The 14,795-nt window shown below is 39.8% G+C and overlaps 1 protein-coding gene across 4 annotated transcripts in view; it reads right to left on the bottom strand.

Annotated features, from left to right (window-relative positions):
* Positions 1 to 14,795, bottom strand: part of Tbc1d12 (TBC1 domain family member 12) — an 87,565-nt gene that overhangs the window by 42,136 nt on the left and 30,634 nt on the right. For 2 of the 4 annotated variants that reach the window (XM_051146424.1, XM_051146423.1), the window contains exon 2: positions 12,176 to 12,299. The exons of 1 other annotated variant lie outside the window; for it this stretch is intronic. In XM_051146424.1, the coding sequence (XP_051002381.1) occupies positions 12,176 to 12,299 (124 nt within the window). Of the gene's footprint in view, positions 1 to 5,682; positions 5,706 to 12,175; positions 12,300 to 14,795 lie in introns of those variants that run through there. One more of the 4 variants, XM_051146426.1, reaches the window with a different exon arrangement.

Below are 14,795 nucleotides of genomic sequence, written 5' to 3'. Positions count from 1 at the left end.
TTTTTATTTCCTGGGGTAGCCTAAATTATGAATTTATATTAATAAAAAGTACCAAAAAATGTGTTAGGAGAAAAAAATGACAGAAATACCCTAGATGAACTTAGGGGATGGTCTTAGGAATTCTTTCTATTGATGCCCTCAGTAGTATCATCTTCCTAAGTTTGAATAATCTACAAGCTGATAGACTTACTTCCTATAGCTGAGATGAACTATGGACATGTTGAGACAGGATACAGACAATCCAACTGTCATGCTCAAAAGAACTCTCTAAAGGGGACCCCAGGATTCTAGTAAAATGGTGGTTTTAGCTTTCAGGTTTCAGGTTTTTGTGAATCTAGCTACTATAGATATAGACAGCCCAAAAAAAGAAAGCCTAGGTTTATAAGTATACATCTTAAATCTAATTTTAAACAAGTTACCAATACCGCATATCCAAAATTATAGCATAAAACACAATACACTAAATAATATTCCTTTAATTCACTGAATCTGATATTCTATTAAAAGGTACAATGTCAATATGGTCTTTGTAGAATCATTTAAATATCTCCAATTAAGGTTGGTTTTTGTTTTTCAAGACAGGGTTTCTCTGTGTAGCCTTGACTGTCCTGGACTGGCTTTGTAGACCAGGCTGGCCTCAAACTCACAGAGATCCGCCTCCCTCTGCCTACCAAGTGCTGGGATTACAGGCATGTGCCACTATGCCCAGCTTCTATTTGAGAATTTTAAAAGAAATGTTTACAATTTTATAAAATCCATTCCTAGAAAATGACCTAAAATCAGTAGTAAGTTTATTCACTTATAATTTCTGTGATTCATATTTTTCTCCCCCTTTAAACAAAATAAAAAGCAGCCTGGGTCTGGTGAGCTTGCTCGGCAGTTCAGAGTACTTGCTGCTCCTGCAGACTCTAGAGCTCGGGTCCCAGCAATGATGGGGAACGGCTCACAACCACCTCTAACTCTAGCTCCAGCGGATCCTGACAACCTCTGCGGGTGCCTGCATGTGCATGCACATTCTCACGTGCACACACACACACACGCGCACACACACATGTACACGCACACGCACTCGCACACATGCACATCTTTTGAAAGTCACCTAGTAACTACAAAAGACACTCATTTATGTGAAGAAAACTAAGTGTGTGTTTAAAGTAGTCAGAGGTTTCGTTCTCTAGTGCCAGCCTCCCATAGCCTATAATTTTCTATATGATTGTTACATATTTTCCACCTCAAAGCATTTCTTTCTACTGAATCATGATAATGTAAAATATAAACTTATTGTAGTTAAGGTGGTAATGACTAACTTGAACTTTCAGCAGGGAATTACAAACTGTAAAAGGTGATATAGCAGGGCTGGAGAGATGAAGACCCACATGGTCAAAAAAGGGAACTGACTCCAAGTTGTCTCTGACCTCAACCTGTATGCCATGAACATTTCTATGTACACACACTCACAGACACACACATACACAAATATGCTTTTTAAAAGTAATATAGCAGCTGGGCATGGTGGTGCCTGCTTATACTCCCAGTACTTGGGAGGTAAAGGCAGATCTCTGTCAAATTCCAGGCAAACCAGAGTGAGACCCTGATTTTAAAAAAAAAGGAGGGGTGGAGTTTAAGAAAAAAAAAACCTATAAAAAAAAAAAGAAAGAAAAGAAAAAGAAAATATCTGTTTTGTGATAGATCATCGCTCACTTATTAGGTGTAGGTGTGCATGTGTGTGTGTGTGCGTGCGTGCACTTGATGTCTACATTAAACTTGTTTGGTGCTCAAAAAAAAAAAGAACTTAATTATGGTGCTGCCAAAAAAACGTTTATTCTCTCCCCTTCTCTGTCTCTGATACACACATACACATACATACGCACACACATACACACACACACTTTTTTTTTTTTTGACAAGTTCTTACTATATAGCATTAGCTGGCCTGGAACTCACTGTATAGACCAGGCTAGACTTGAACTCATAGAGATCTGTTAACTTCTGCTTCCTAGGTGCTGGGCTTTTAAAAACATATGTTGCCATGCCAAGCAAAATTTGTAATTTTTTTCTTTAAATAATGTGTATTGGTGTTTTGCTTGCATTTACATCTTATCACAATATTCATGAAATGCCTGTAGAGGCCAGTAGAGGGCACAGCATTCCCTAGATCTGGAGTTAAAATCTTGTGAGCCACCATTTGAGTGCTGGGAATCAAGACCTGGTCCTCTGGAAAAACAGCCAGTGCTCTTAACTGCTGAGCCATGTCTAGAGGCCCAAGATTTGTATCCTTAGCACATTCTCTGAGTACTGCTGATAGAGCCTGTGCTTGAGAAGCAGAATGGCAGACTGTCACAGTGTCACTGTCTTAGTGTCTATGCTACTTCTAAACTCATTTGATGTTTCAGTAACTTATCTAAAGGTATTCTGGATAAAATCTAATTTTCTAACCTTAGAGCTACTCTACATCCCTGATGTGACAGCTGTTATGGTTTGGACTTTAAATGTCCCCTAAAGACTCACATGTAAAAGACCTCGTCACCAGTCTGTGCACAATGTAAGGTAGTCTACAGCCTGCAGAAGGCGGCTAGTGGGCAGATCTTAGGTCACTGAGGTCATAAACTCGAAGGAGCAATGGTGGGGATCTTCTCCCCATCTTCTGGGAGGTGCATAGCTTGGATTAAAAAATGTCTAGCCTTTCCTCTCACAACTCGTTCTCATGCTTTTATGGCATTTTGTTTATTGTTTATGTGTACCTGCGTGTGTGTACACAGGTGCATGCGAAGGTCAGAGGACAACCTGCATCAGTTCTCTCCTTCCACAATGTGAGGGTTGGGGATCAAACTCAGGGTTATCAGGTTTGGCAACAGGTGCCTCCACCCACTGGGCCTCGTAAGTAGCTTTCATCTCGGGTTCCCTACCACAGTGTCTGCCTCACTACATGCCAGAAATGTAGACAACTTACCATGACTGAAGGCATGGGCTAACATAAACTTTTGCTCCTTGTGAGTTGACTTATATGGGCAATACTTAGCATGCCAGCCAATTAACCACACGCAGCTTATTCATTGTCATCTCCGCATTCCATTTTCTCTATCTAAAAAGGCTTTCTCCATCTTGTCTTCCTAGTCAGTTCTACCTAGTTCACTAGAGTACACAATTCACATATTATATGTGCAGAGAACCACTCAACCGTATTTTCATATGCTGAACACAATTCTCCTAGCGCACAACCACTCAGTATATTTGTTTCTATACCAAGAACCTAAATCATGTGTATTATACCAGTCAATGTCTGTCAAGCAAATAATTCATTCACTGAAATGAAAGCAAGATGATCTTAAGGAAGAACCAAGGATCAGTTCAAGATATTTGTCATTCCAACTCTGCTAAGAGAAAAGTCCTAGAGTTCTCCACTGCCACACATGCAGTTGCTACCACAACTAGATATTCTGCCACAGTATGCCTTGGATTCTATAGCTGAGAAGATCTATCAGAAAAAAGAGACAAGAGAAATCTTACAAAAGCATCTTTGCTTGTTTTTTGTTTTTTGAGACAGGGTTTCTCTGTGTAGCCTTTGCTGTCCTGAACTCACTTCATAGACCAGGCTGGCCTCGAACTCACAGAGATCCACCTACCTCTTCCTCCCAAGTGCTGGGATTAAAGGCATATACCACCACACCTGCCTACAAAAGCATCTTTTAAGAAATAAACTATGAAGTTTAGAAAGCTATCTCAGTGGTTAAGAGCACTGGTTGCTCCTGCAGAACACCCAGGTTTGAGTGATCACATGGCAGCTCACACCCACCTATAACTCCCATCTCGGAGGATATGATGCCATCTTCTACCTCCACAAGCACTGCAGATACATGGCACACAGACATATATGCAGGCAAAACATCAATACATATAAAAATAAAGGTTAATTTTTAAAAATAAAATAAAATATTGAGCCTGAGTAAAAAAAAGAATAGACATGATAAATGGACTCTAATACAGCTTGACCCAAGCCCGGGAAACTTCCAAGTGACAAGGATTTCATCAGCTACAATGTCTTTGCTGATCCCACATTTCATTCCACAACCTATAAATTAAGAGGAAAAAAATCATACTTAAGTTAAAGCTTAATTAAAATGTTAGGCCAAACATGTCACCACTGTCTGTATACAGCAATGCCTTGAAGTAGGTAGGCATCACCTAGTACTGTTAGCTCATTGTCTGAAGTCTGATCTTAAGCCAAACCTAATACAGAAACCTGAGATAAACACAGAATCAAACTTTTAACATAACTTTGATATTTAGACTACTAATGAAATTTTTAAAAAGCAGAGTATTTTCAAACTATAGATTATTTTCAAGACTCTTTTCTGGTTATGGGGAAAGACTATCACTAAAATTCTCTTAGCATGTTTGTTAGCTTGCACTTTCTCTGTGTCTCTGTCTCTGTCATCCTCTCTCTCTTTCTCTCTCTCTCTCTGTCTTTCGTTGCTTTTTTCTGTTAGGGTTACTATCCCCCTCCAACAAATATAATCTCAGAATTGTTTTCAGTTCCTCTCCCAATATTTAAGCCATATAAGCTTTAATAATGAAATGTATACATTTGCTAATTAATAGAAAGACATAATAGTTTATCAACTATGAATGAAAAACAGGGAAAGGAAGTTACTCAACTACCCTTGTATAATAAGTTTAAAGACTTTACAGGAATAAACTCTTAACACAGCAAGACCCTGGACATCTTAACAGTGCTGAAGAACATTATTTTGTAGTATTTAGTAAAATTTTATGCAAAGGCTATCTACAGTTAAACAAAATTAATGAAAACCAATTAACTTGTTCACAAAAAAAGGCAAAGACTTGTCCAAAAACAAATATTTACGTAAGCAGAGTGATCTTATTTTTAAAGACTGAACCTCTGGTAAGCCAGAACTCACTATGTAGCTGCTCCTGTCCCCTCCCACCACTCTCCCCACTGTGAGTGCAGGGATGGCAGGCATGCCCCACCACACCGTGAGTGCAGGGATGGCAGGCATGCCCCACCACACCGTGAGTGCAAGGATGGAAGGCATGCCCCACAACACCACGAGTGCAAGGATGGCAGGCATGCCCCACCACACCGCGAGTGCAAGGATGGCAGGCATGCCCCGCCACACCGTGAGTGCAAGGATGGCAGGCATGCCCCACCACACCTGGTTTGTGCAGTACAGGGCTTAGTGCATGCTAGGCAAGTGTTCTACAAACTGAACTACAACTCAGCAAAGAATTCAGTATTTTAAAACATTTTTCCTTGCCAGTCAAGTTTCATTAAAATGACTTACTTGCTCTGTTCAAATTTCTTTCAAAGAATGACACAAGTATTGATGAGAAACATGGGCTATCATCCCAGTACAAAGTCTCATTCTCACAAGAAGAACAACATAGAAACAATCACACACACACACACACACACAAATTCATTTTTTATTGAAAAATATGTCAGATTGAAATAAAGACTGAAAGGGGTACAGTCAATGTAGGATCCAACTATATTGTAATTACTCATAACATGCTCATTTAAAATCATTTCTCCTTGCAGAATGGGTGTTAGAGACTAACTATACTCAACTTTATCTATCAACCTAGAAGTGCCAGGTATCCAGGTCAAGTGAGCAACAATATATTGAAATACTAGAAATTCAGCTTTTAATATGGCTCATCAATGGTTCAAAAGGCCACAAGCAGGAATTTCACACCTGCAAGAGAACACATGTGATCATCCTCAAAAAACAACCCTATGGATATTCTTGTGGCTCGGAGCTTGATCATGAGGTTAAGGGCCCGATCTCTGTCTGTGTGAGTTTGCTGTTAGACTAGAGCGTACTTTGTGTTTGCTCTGTTCTGCTTTGCTGGTAATGGGAGGCCACATGTATGACAGCCAAGTGACAGTAACGGAAGGAACCGAGGGCCTGTGTACGGCGGGCAAGTGCTCCACCATTAAGCATTTTTCATGCTTCTTTACTGCTAACATGGATAACACTAAAATTGACCGGTTTTTAACATATTTTACTGTATGAATAAAATGTTTTTTAAAAATTTAACAAACTTTCACTTAGAAACTTCATATATCTATGAAAAATTATATAAAAATGACAGTTAAATTTCACATACATAAAACATGAACACATTACATATGGTGAAGCTTCCTTGAATAAGTTGCAGAAAAATACATCTAATATTGAATATAAGTACTCATGCAAAAACATTTATAAAATGGATTTCAATTTATTAAATGCTTTTATATGTATGTGCCTCTAAGTATGCATGTGTGGAAGTGAGAGGACAACTTTCAACATCAGTCCTCTCTTTCTACCAGGTGGGTCCTGTAACTGAACTCATGTCATCAGGCTTGGAGGCAACGCCTATACCCTCTATGCTGTTTTTCTCATTGGCCAAAAGAAAGAAATATCAAAGGTGTAAAAATGGGATGGGGAAAAGTAGAATATAAGTATCATCCTATAATGTTTGATATTTCATAAAAAATACAATATTCTTATTTAATTGCTTAGTGTATAATTTTACAACTGCCTTTCAATTAAAAACAAAAGATGGAATTATGGTTCATAAACATTGTAAGAATGTGGCAACTCATTTTTGAATGCCTACTTTAAAAAATATCACTTGGGCTGGCGAGAGCTCAGAGAAGAGCACTGGCTGCTGCTCTCCAGAGGACTTGGGTTCCATTCGTAGCCACTACGTGATTTACACCCACCAGGGAATCCAACCTTTTCTTGACTGTATGGGCACTAGGCACACATGTGGTGCACAGCCATATATGTAAGCAAAGCATCCACACACATAAAATTTTAATTTAAAAAAGTTACCCAAAGAGCTGGGGTAAGAGCACTCTCCACAAGAGTGAGGAGCACCCACACAGAAATCTGAATGTAGCTGCACACTAGCCTATCACACTATGCTCAGCCCTGTATCTTTCTGCTTAGCCACCCAGAAGGCAAGTGAGACATCTTTACAATTTGTTTATATATGTATGTTCTCAAAAGGGTCACCTGTATTCCAGGGTGACTGAAAACTCACTATATAGCCAAGAAGGACCATGCTCATTTCCTACCTCCACTTCCCAAGTTCGGGGACTACAGAAGTACATCGCCACATGGAACAGGAACTTATTTTTTACTTTAATACATTTTCATAAAGTTTTATACCTAAATTAGTAGCTATAATTCACTTCCTACAGTCTTAATAGCTTAAGACAATATCCTAAAATATTATGCAATATCAACTTTCTCATGGCTGTACTGGAAATATCTTCTTTTTCCCTTATTTTTCCATTTCAGACTCTTTTTTTTTAATTTATTATTATATATACAGTGCTCTGCCTGCATGTACACCTGCAAGCCAGAAAAGGGCATCAGATCACATTATAGACTGTTGTTAGTCACCATGTGGTTGCTGGGAATTGAACTCAGGACCTCTGGAAGAGCAGTCAGTGCTCTTAACCTCTGAGCCATCTCTCCAGCCCCCAGAATTCAGACTCTTAAGTATAAAATTAGAAATGAATGCATGGTAAAGGGTCTCAAATACAGTTTTCTATTATTAATGCTTTACAGTTTAAAAAAAATCAAAGCTAAGGAAAAATGTTTTTAGTTAGCTAGTTAGTTTCCAGTTAGACACAAAGTTGTAAATGTATATTCCTATAAAGAGAAAGCCATACCCAACTTGAGAAAGGACAATTTTGGCAAAGAGGCCAGGAGAATGATATCAACAATGAGAAAGGGGCACATAGGAGGAGAACCGTGGGAGATGAAGGTGCTTACAGGAAGCTAACAACGTAAGTGCAGTCTCCAGGACCCACATGGCAGACAGACACTCAACTCCTCAAACTGTCTTCTGGCTTCCACACATACATGCTGGTATTCAAGTGTACGCATACATATACAACACATGAAAAATGTAAAAAGGAAAGAAAAAAATGAGAATTTTAACAAGTCTTCAGTAATAAGGCCATTGTGTGGCCTCTTGCAAAAGAATTTGATCTAGAAAAACTATAGACAAAAGTTGTGATGGGTTGGTAGGTTTTTTTTTTTTTTTCCCCAACAGTCTTACTTTGTAGCCCTCCTGCCTAAGGAGCCCAGGCTAACCTCCAACTAATGGCAAAACTAACAGCAACCTACTTGCCTTGGGCTATTGAGTGTAAAAAGGGCACTGTGAGCTACCACACTCAGCTAGACAAAAGTTAATTTCACAATATGTATATACATGAACACAAACATGCGAACACACACACACACACACCTTTATAATTCAAGAAGTTTCTGAGCCTTTTTTTAGGTTAACAATGTACTTGGTGTCTCAGTAATAATTTTCATACAGCACACTCTAAAATAATGAAGTAAGAAGTAGCTCTATTTAACAAATAGCCATGTTTTAAGAATTCAGTAATAATATCTTAATAGAGCATTGGCAGTATAGCTCAATTAGTAGGGTACCTAGTTGGCATAAGAGATTCTAGGATCAATCCCCAGTACTGTCCAAATCATGGTGGTGGCACACAGGTGTCTAATCTTAGCCAGTATGGAGATGGAGCCAGGTGAGACAGGAGTTCAAGGTCATCCTCTTCCTCAGCCAGCTCCTGGTCCACCTGAGCTTCATAAGACCATCCCAAAACAAAAAAAGGAGGCTCAGTGGCTAAGACATCTTGCTGTTCTTTCAGAGGACCTACATAAGCAGCTCTCACATCTGTAACCCCAGTCCCAGAGGATCTGACATCCTTTTTGAACTCTGTGGGCACTAGGTACATACATAGTGCATAGAGATACTACAGACAAGACACCCAGAACACATAAAATAAATATTTTAAAATCATTTCTTTGTACTAAGTAAGCATTAAGAAAACAAAACACACACACACACACACACACACACACACACACACACTAGGTGTGGTGGTGCATGCTTTTAATCCCAGCCTCATCTTAAAAGTGAGTTCCAGGCTAACCACGGTTATAAAATGAGACCCCTTCTACAAACACAGAAGCACACACACACACACACACACACACACATACACACTGAAAAAACAATTTTTGGAGACAGTTTCACTGTGTAGCCTTGGCTGTCCTGGACTCACTTTCTAGACCAGGCTGGCCTCAAACCCACAGAGATCTGCCTCCTGCAGCACTGGGATTACAGACATGTGCCGCCACCCCTGGCTTGAAAAGGTATTTCTCTTCCTTTTTTTTTGAGATAGCCTCAGCTGGCTGAAACTCTAAATTTTCCTGCAAGACAATCTAAAATCCAAAACTAGAATTATAGGCATGTACTATTATGCTCAGGTTTTATTTATTTATTTATGGCTTGGTTTGGTTTAGTTTGATTATGGTTTGTTTTTTTGTTTTTGTTTGTTTGTTTGTTTGTTTGTTTTTTGGGGTTGGTTTGTTTGTTTGTTTGTTTGTTTGTTTTGAGACAGGGTTTCTCTTGTAGTCTTGGCTGTCCTGGACTTGCTTTGTAGACCACGCTGGCCTCAAACTCATAGAGACCCACCTACCTCTGCCTCCCCAGTGCTGGGATTAAAGGGTGTGCTACCTCACCCGACTCTTTATTTCACTTTTAATTAATTTACTTTTTATTTTAATTTTAATCATGTGCATCTATATATGCCATGTGTAGGATGCCCTCAGAGGCAAGAGATGTTAAGAGTCCCTGGAGCTAAAGTCCAAGCAGTTGTAAGCCACCGATGCAGGTGCTGGGAATCAAACTGAGATTCTCTAGACTAGTAAGACCTCACAACTACTGCAGCGTCTCTCCAGCCCCCAGTGCTGTTCATTTTCACTTAGGTGCATGTGTGTGTGTGTGGTATACGCATACACGTATAGGTGTCCATGAAGTCTAGAAGGCAGTGTCAGAGTCCCTGGAACTGCAGGAGCTGCAGGTGGTTATGACCACCTGATGCAGGTGCTGGGAACTGAACTCAGGTCTTTTGCAAGAGCCATACATACTTTTAACTGCTCAGCCATCTTTCCAGCCCCAAGGTATACTTTTACGTAGTATAACACAACCGGACAAGGGTCTGTTGCATACTATATGAATTCCTCAACTCTTGTTCCTCATCCTCATTTTAAATCCAATACTATTTTTAATATAGTACCTAGATTTTTCTCACACCAATCTGAGAAAAAACATTAACAGTGCCAATGCCATTGAAAAGTATTTAGTACCACTTAATGTTAAAACAACTTCTTTGTTAACAGCTTACTCCCTACCTGACATACGTGGGATTCCATTGAGTTTGCATCAAAAATATAAATAGCCTACATGTCTCCTCTGCATGCCAAAGTAAGTAAGTGAGTAGGCATAAGGTTTGGGGAATCACAGCACTTGAAATTAATTAAATGTCTTTTTTTTTTTTTTTTTTTTTTTGAGATACAGTCTTGCAGCCCAGGCTGGCCTTAAGCTCCCTATAAAGCTGAGGACTTAGTGGCATTTACCCTGCACCCAGTTTATGCAGTGCTGAGGGATCAAACCCAGGACTTTGTACATGCATGCTAGCATGCACGCTACCAGAGGAACTACATTCCCTGACACAACAGTGCTTTAATTTCTGTCTGTTTCGATTTATGTTTCTGAGACAGAGCATGACATGCAGCACTGCTGCTATGAACCCGCTATGTTGATTAGATTGCCTTGAACTTGCCACAGTCCTCCCTCCTCCCTGTGCCTCCAGAGAGCTGAGATTTTTAGGCATATCACACAGTGCCTAGCCAAGTATTTTTTTAATTGGTTTTTTGAGACAGGGTTTCTCTGTGTAGCCTTGGCTGTCCTGGACTCGCTTTGTAGACCAGGCTGGCCTTGAACTCAGTGATCTGCCTGCCTCTGCCTCCCAAGTGCTGGTATTATAGGCGTACTCCACCACACCCAGCTAGGCAAGTATTCTTAAAGATCTAAAATGCATTGCTAAGAAGAAATATAAAAACAAAAATTATTACTTGGGAAACAAAAGAAACATCCATATTCAGCATATTTTTATAATATGAGTAATGATTAAACCTTTTAACAATTTTACATAGATGCTGGCTATATTAAATCTGGCAAACTACAATTGGATAAGAGAAAACAAAATTTGTTTGTCTGTATTGTTTATTATTTAGAGATAGGGTATCACTATGTAGCCCTGGCTAGCCTGGAACTTGCTATGTAGATTAGGCTGGTCTTGAACTCCGAGCAACCCTCTTACTTCTGCCTCCCTAGTGTGCATGTTAAGATTAAAGGGATGCAGCACTGGGCCAGGCTAGAAAGCTCCTTTTAAGCACAAACTCAGAGTTTTAGAAGAGTCCAGGCTGACCCAGGTTCACTGCTTCCCAGTCTCGCTAACCTGGCACTGAGCAGTGTGCAGTGGGAGTGGTTACCTAAGCTTCGCAGCTCACCAGTTAGCTACTTGGGGATAACTAGGAGTGGAAATCAGCGCCTTATTACTCTAACGAATTTCCACAACCTCTTTGACCTAAGGCCTCTTTCTCCTTATGTTGCATGTAATGTTAATTTTTAGAATAGATACAGTACTTTTAAATTTAAAAAATAGAAAAGAATTTCCAGAACTTTAGCACACAGTAAACACTGTAGCTTCTCTAAAAAACAAAACAAAACAAAACAAAAAAACAAAAAACACACACCAAAAAAAAAAAAAAAAATCTAAGACAGCTACAGTAAATACCTGTCATTCCAAAGTTTGTATCTAGAAAAATAAAAATGAAAATGGCTAATTTTCAAGGAAACAATGCTTGGGAGCTGTTAGTGGCTAAACGAGCTTACTGCTGCTGTGGAGAAGCCCGGTGTCCTTCCCAGCACCACCACAGCTCAGTCATGTGGAACTCTGGTTTCCTGCCTTTGACCGTGCCAGCCACACACACTGCTGTGCTTACAACACACACAGGAAAATATTCATGTACAAAATATAAAAATGAATCTTTAAGAAAATAATTTTAACAAAAAGCAAAAACAACTAATACTTTGAGATAGGCCCCACTGTGTAGCCCAGGTTAGCTCCGTACTCTATGTAGCTCAGCCTAGCCTTGAATTTGGGGTGATCCTGCTACCGCAGACTCTCTTGAGCTGTGCTTCGAGCCAAGCATGCTCTCACCTGGCAAATACACAATGCTTTAAGAGTTCTAGGAAACTGCACGGTCACATGAGTGCTTACCTGCTGAATAATCCTGGATGCTTTCTGCACATTTTCCCTGGGAGGGACTTTACCAAATAGTTTCCATCCAGGGGCACTATGGACAGCTGATTTGAGTTCCTTTGTCCTTTTTGGGAACAGGTTTCTGAAACACAGGAAGTTCACACAAATTATTTCCCATAATCAGGGAACTATTAATTAGTAATTTTAATTTTAAGTATATTTATTTCCAAAACAAGTTCATAATAATTTTAAATAAAATTAATTCTAATACTTATCAAAAATTGCTTAGAATAACACAACTCAGTTAAGACTACCTGACTTACATAGATGTATTAGTAGAATCATCAATATAGATTTTTTTTTGCAGGCAGAATATTTGACAGCTCAGGCTGACCTCCAAATACCTATATAGCCTATGATAACACCGAACTCCTGAGCCTCCTGCCTCTATAGCCCAAGTACTGGGGCTACAGGCACAAGCCACTGTGCCCAGCTATCAACAAAAACCCTGACAAGATAAACAATAAGGAAAAGTGAGAACCAGAAATTAAATATGTTCACTTTAAATTCATGATTCAAATACTTGACTATAAAAGCCGAGAATCTAAAGGTTTAAGAGCTTAGGTAACATAATAATATTTTAAACTGCTCATTCTACTCTGTGTGGACATGTTACATGCCTCGATGTATGCATGCGCACCATGAACACGGGACCCTCTGGAGGTCAGAGGAGCGTTAGAGCCCTCGGCACTACAGCTACCAACGGCTGTGAGCCATGTACAGGCGGGGGGGGGGGGAGCAAACTGCCAGAACAGTAAGAGCTCTTTATTACTTAGCCATCTCTCTAGTCCCAGGTAATACAATATTTTGAAAATTACTATTTAATTACTTTTAGTAATACTTTTTAAAATATTTGTAATAAAAGTGCATCTACTGCTGTCCCACAGTTATTAACTGCTTTTCCTAAAACAACTACGTAACAAAGCTCATTGCAGAAAGGCCAGCACATAGTCACGGAAGAAACTTGTCTCTCACTGAATGAAGATCTAGCAAAAGGAGATGCAAGGGGGAAAGACGGGAGGGAACAACAAGCAATTGAAACCAGTGCATGGTCTATCAGTTCCACTTATTATTACATTTATTGATCAATTGATGTGTGTGTGTGTGTGTGTGTGTGTGTGTGTGTGTGTGTGTGTGTGTGTGTACATGCTTGTGCCACTGTGTGTTTGAATGGGAGTCAGAAGATATTTTGTGCGAGCTGCTTCTCTATTCATTCTGTGGGTTCCTGGGATGGAATTCAGGGTGTCAAGCTTGGTGGCAAGTCCTTTACCCACTAAGGCATCTCACTTGACCCAATGGTTGATTAATTTAAATGTTTCACATATGTATGCATTTTATCAACTTTGCCTCACAGTTCCACATTCATCTTTCAATATATGCTCTGTGGTAATAAAACTCTCTAAGCATTTCGAAGAAAGGAAGAAAGAAAGGAAGGAAGGAAGGAAGAAAGGAAGAAAGGAAGAAAGGAAGAAAGAAAGAAATTAATGTTCGGCTTCTCAGCAGAAGGTACTTAGAGGATGGTGACTGAGACAGGGGTTTCCGGCAGCTGCAGAGTGGGCAGGATTACAGCTACGGTACATTCATGAGAACACAGGCCCAGACTTCGTGGTCCCGCAGCACACTGGCAGCCTCAGCCTGGAGATGGCATGCCTGCATCCCTCTCCACTTGGAAACTGAGCCCAGCAAAGCCCTATCAGCACCAATGCGCAGTGTCTCTCCAGTCCCCATTCTCACCTGTGTTTTGGACCTGACAAATCTTGCCAGGCTCTCTTCCCTAATATGTTCCTTTCATTCTGAAACTCCTCCTTCTGTCCACATTAATAAACGAAAGAAAATCTCTGTTGTCATGGTGTATGTAACAAATTACTAGAAGTGACATCAAGAGCAAAATTCATAAAACAAACATAATTCTGAGCTGAACTTAACCAACTTAAATGTCTATACTTCAAAACACATCACTGACACAAACTGAGCAGCATATGAAAATAAGGTCACCCCTTCCACCAAAGTAGAAGTAAACTAGAAATAGCTGGAAATAACTACGTCAAAACTTCAGAGCTTCATTAACTATTTTTAATGACCAGATAGAGAACACTACTGCTCACTGAAATGTGAGAAGAATACATAAACCAGTCACCATGCCCCACTCCTTGGAGCACCCTCTTCTACCTCTTGTGGCAATGGGGGTAGTAGTCGTTGTTCCTGGAGTGGATGACCAGTACTAGGGAAAACAGTGGGGAGACAGCCTTCAAATCCCAGCACTGTGCATTCGGTTGGTCTGGTAGCACCCTTGGCCCTGGCACAGATATCAGCATCAGTTTCAGTTCTTGCCACACAGCATTTTGTGTGGTTATCTATCAAAACACTAAAGGAGGCAGGAACCTTTCCATTGCCCTTTTCGGAGCCAGAAGTGTAAGAAAAACTGCCATGTTATTAGCTGACCACAGAACTAATAAAACAGAAACCTGTAGCCATATAAAGAAATTATATACTTTGCAAAATTAGCTTATAAAAATTAATGCTAGCTTTCATCAAACAAAAATCAGCAAGTGCCAAGAAATGAAAGAAACAGATTTAA

Source organism: Acomys russatus, chromosome 5 (assembly GCF_903995435.1).
Source record: "Acomys russatus chromosome 5, mAcoRus1.1, whole genome shotgun sequence".
In the NCBI taxonomy this organism is placed as follows: domain Eukaryota; kingdom Metazoa; phylum Chordata; class Mammalia; order Rodentia; family Muridae; genus Acomys; species Acomys russatus.
The sequence above is the reverse complement of the archived record's forward strand: the minus strand, read 5'-3'. Positions and strand labels throughout refer to the sequence as shown.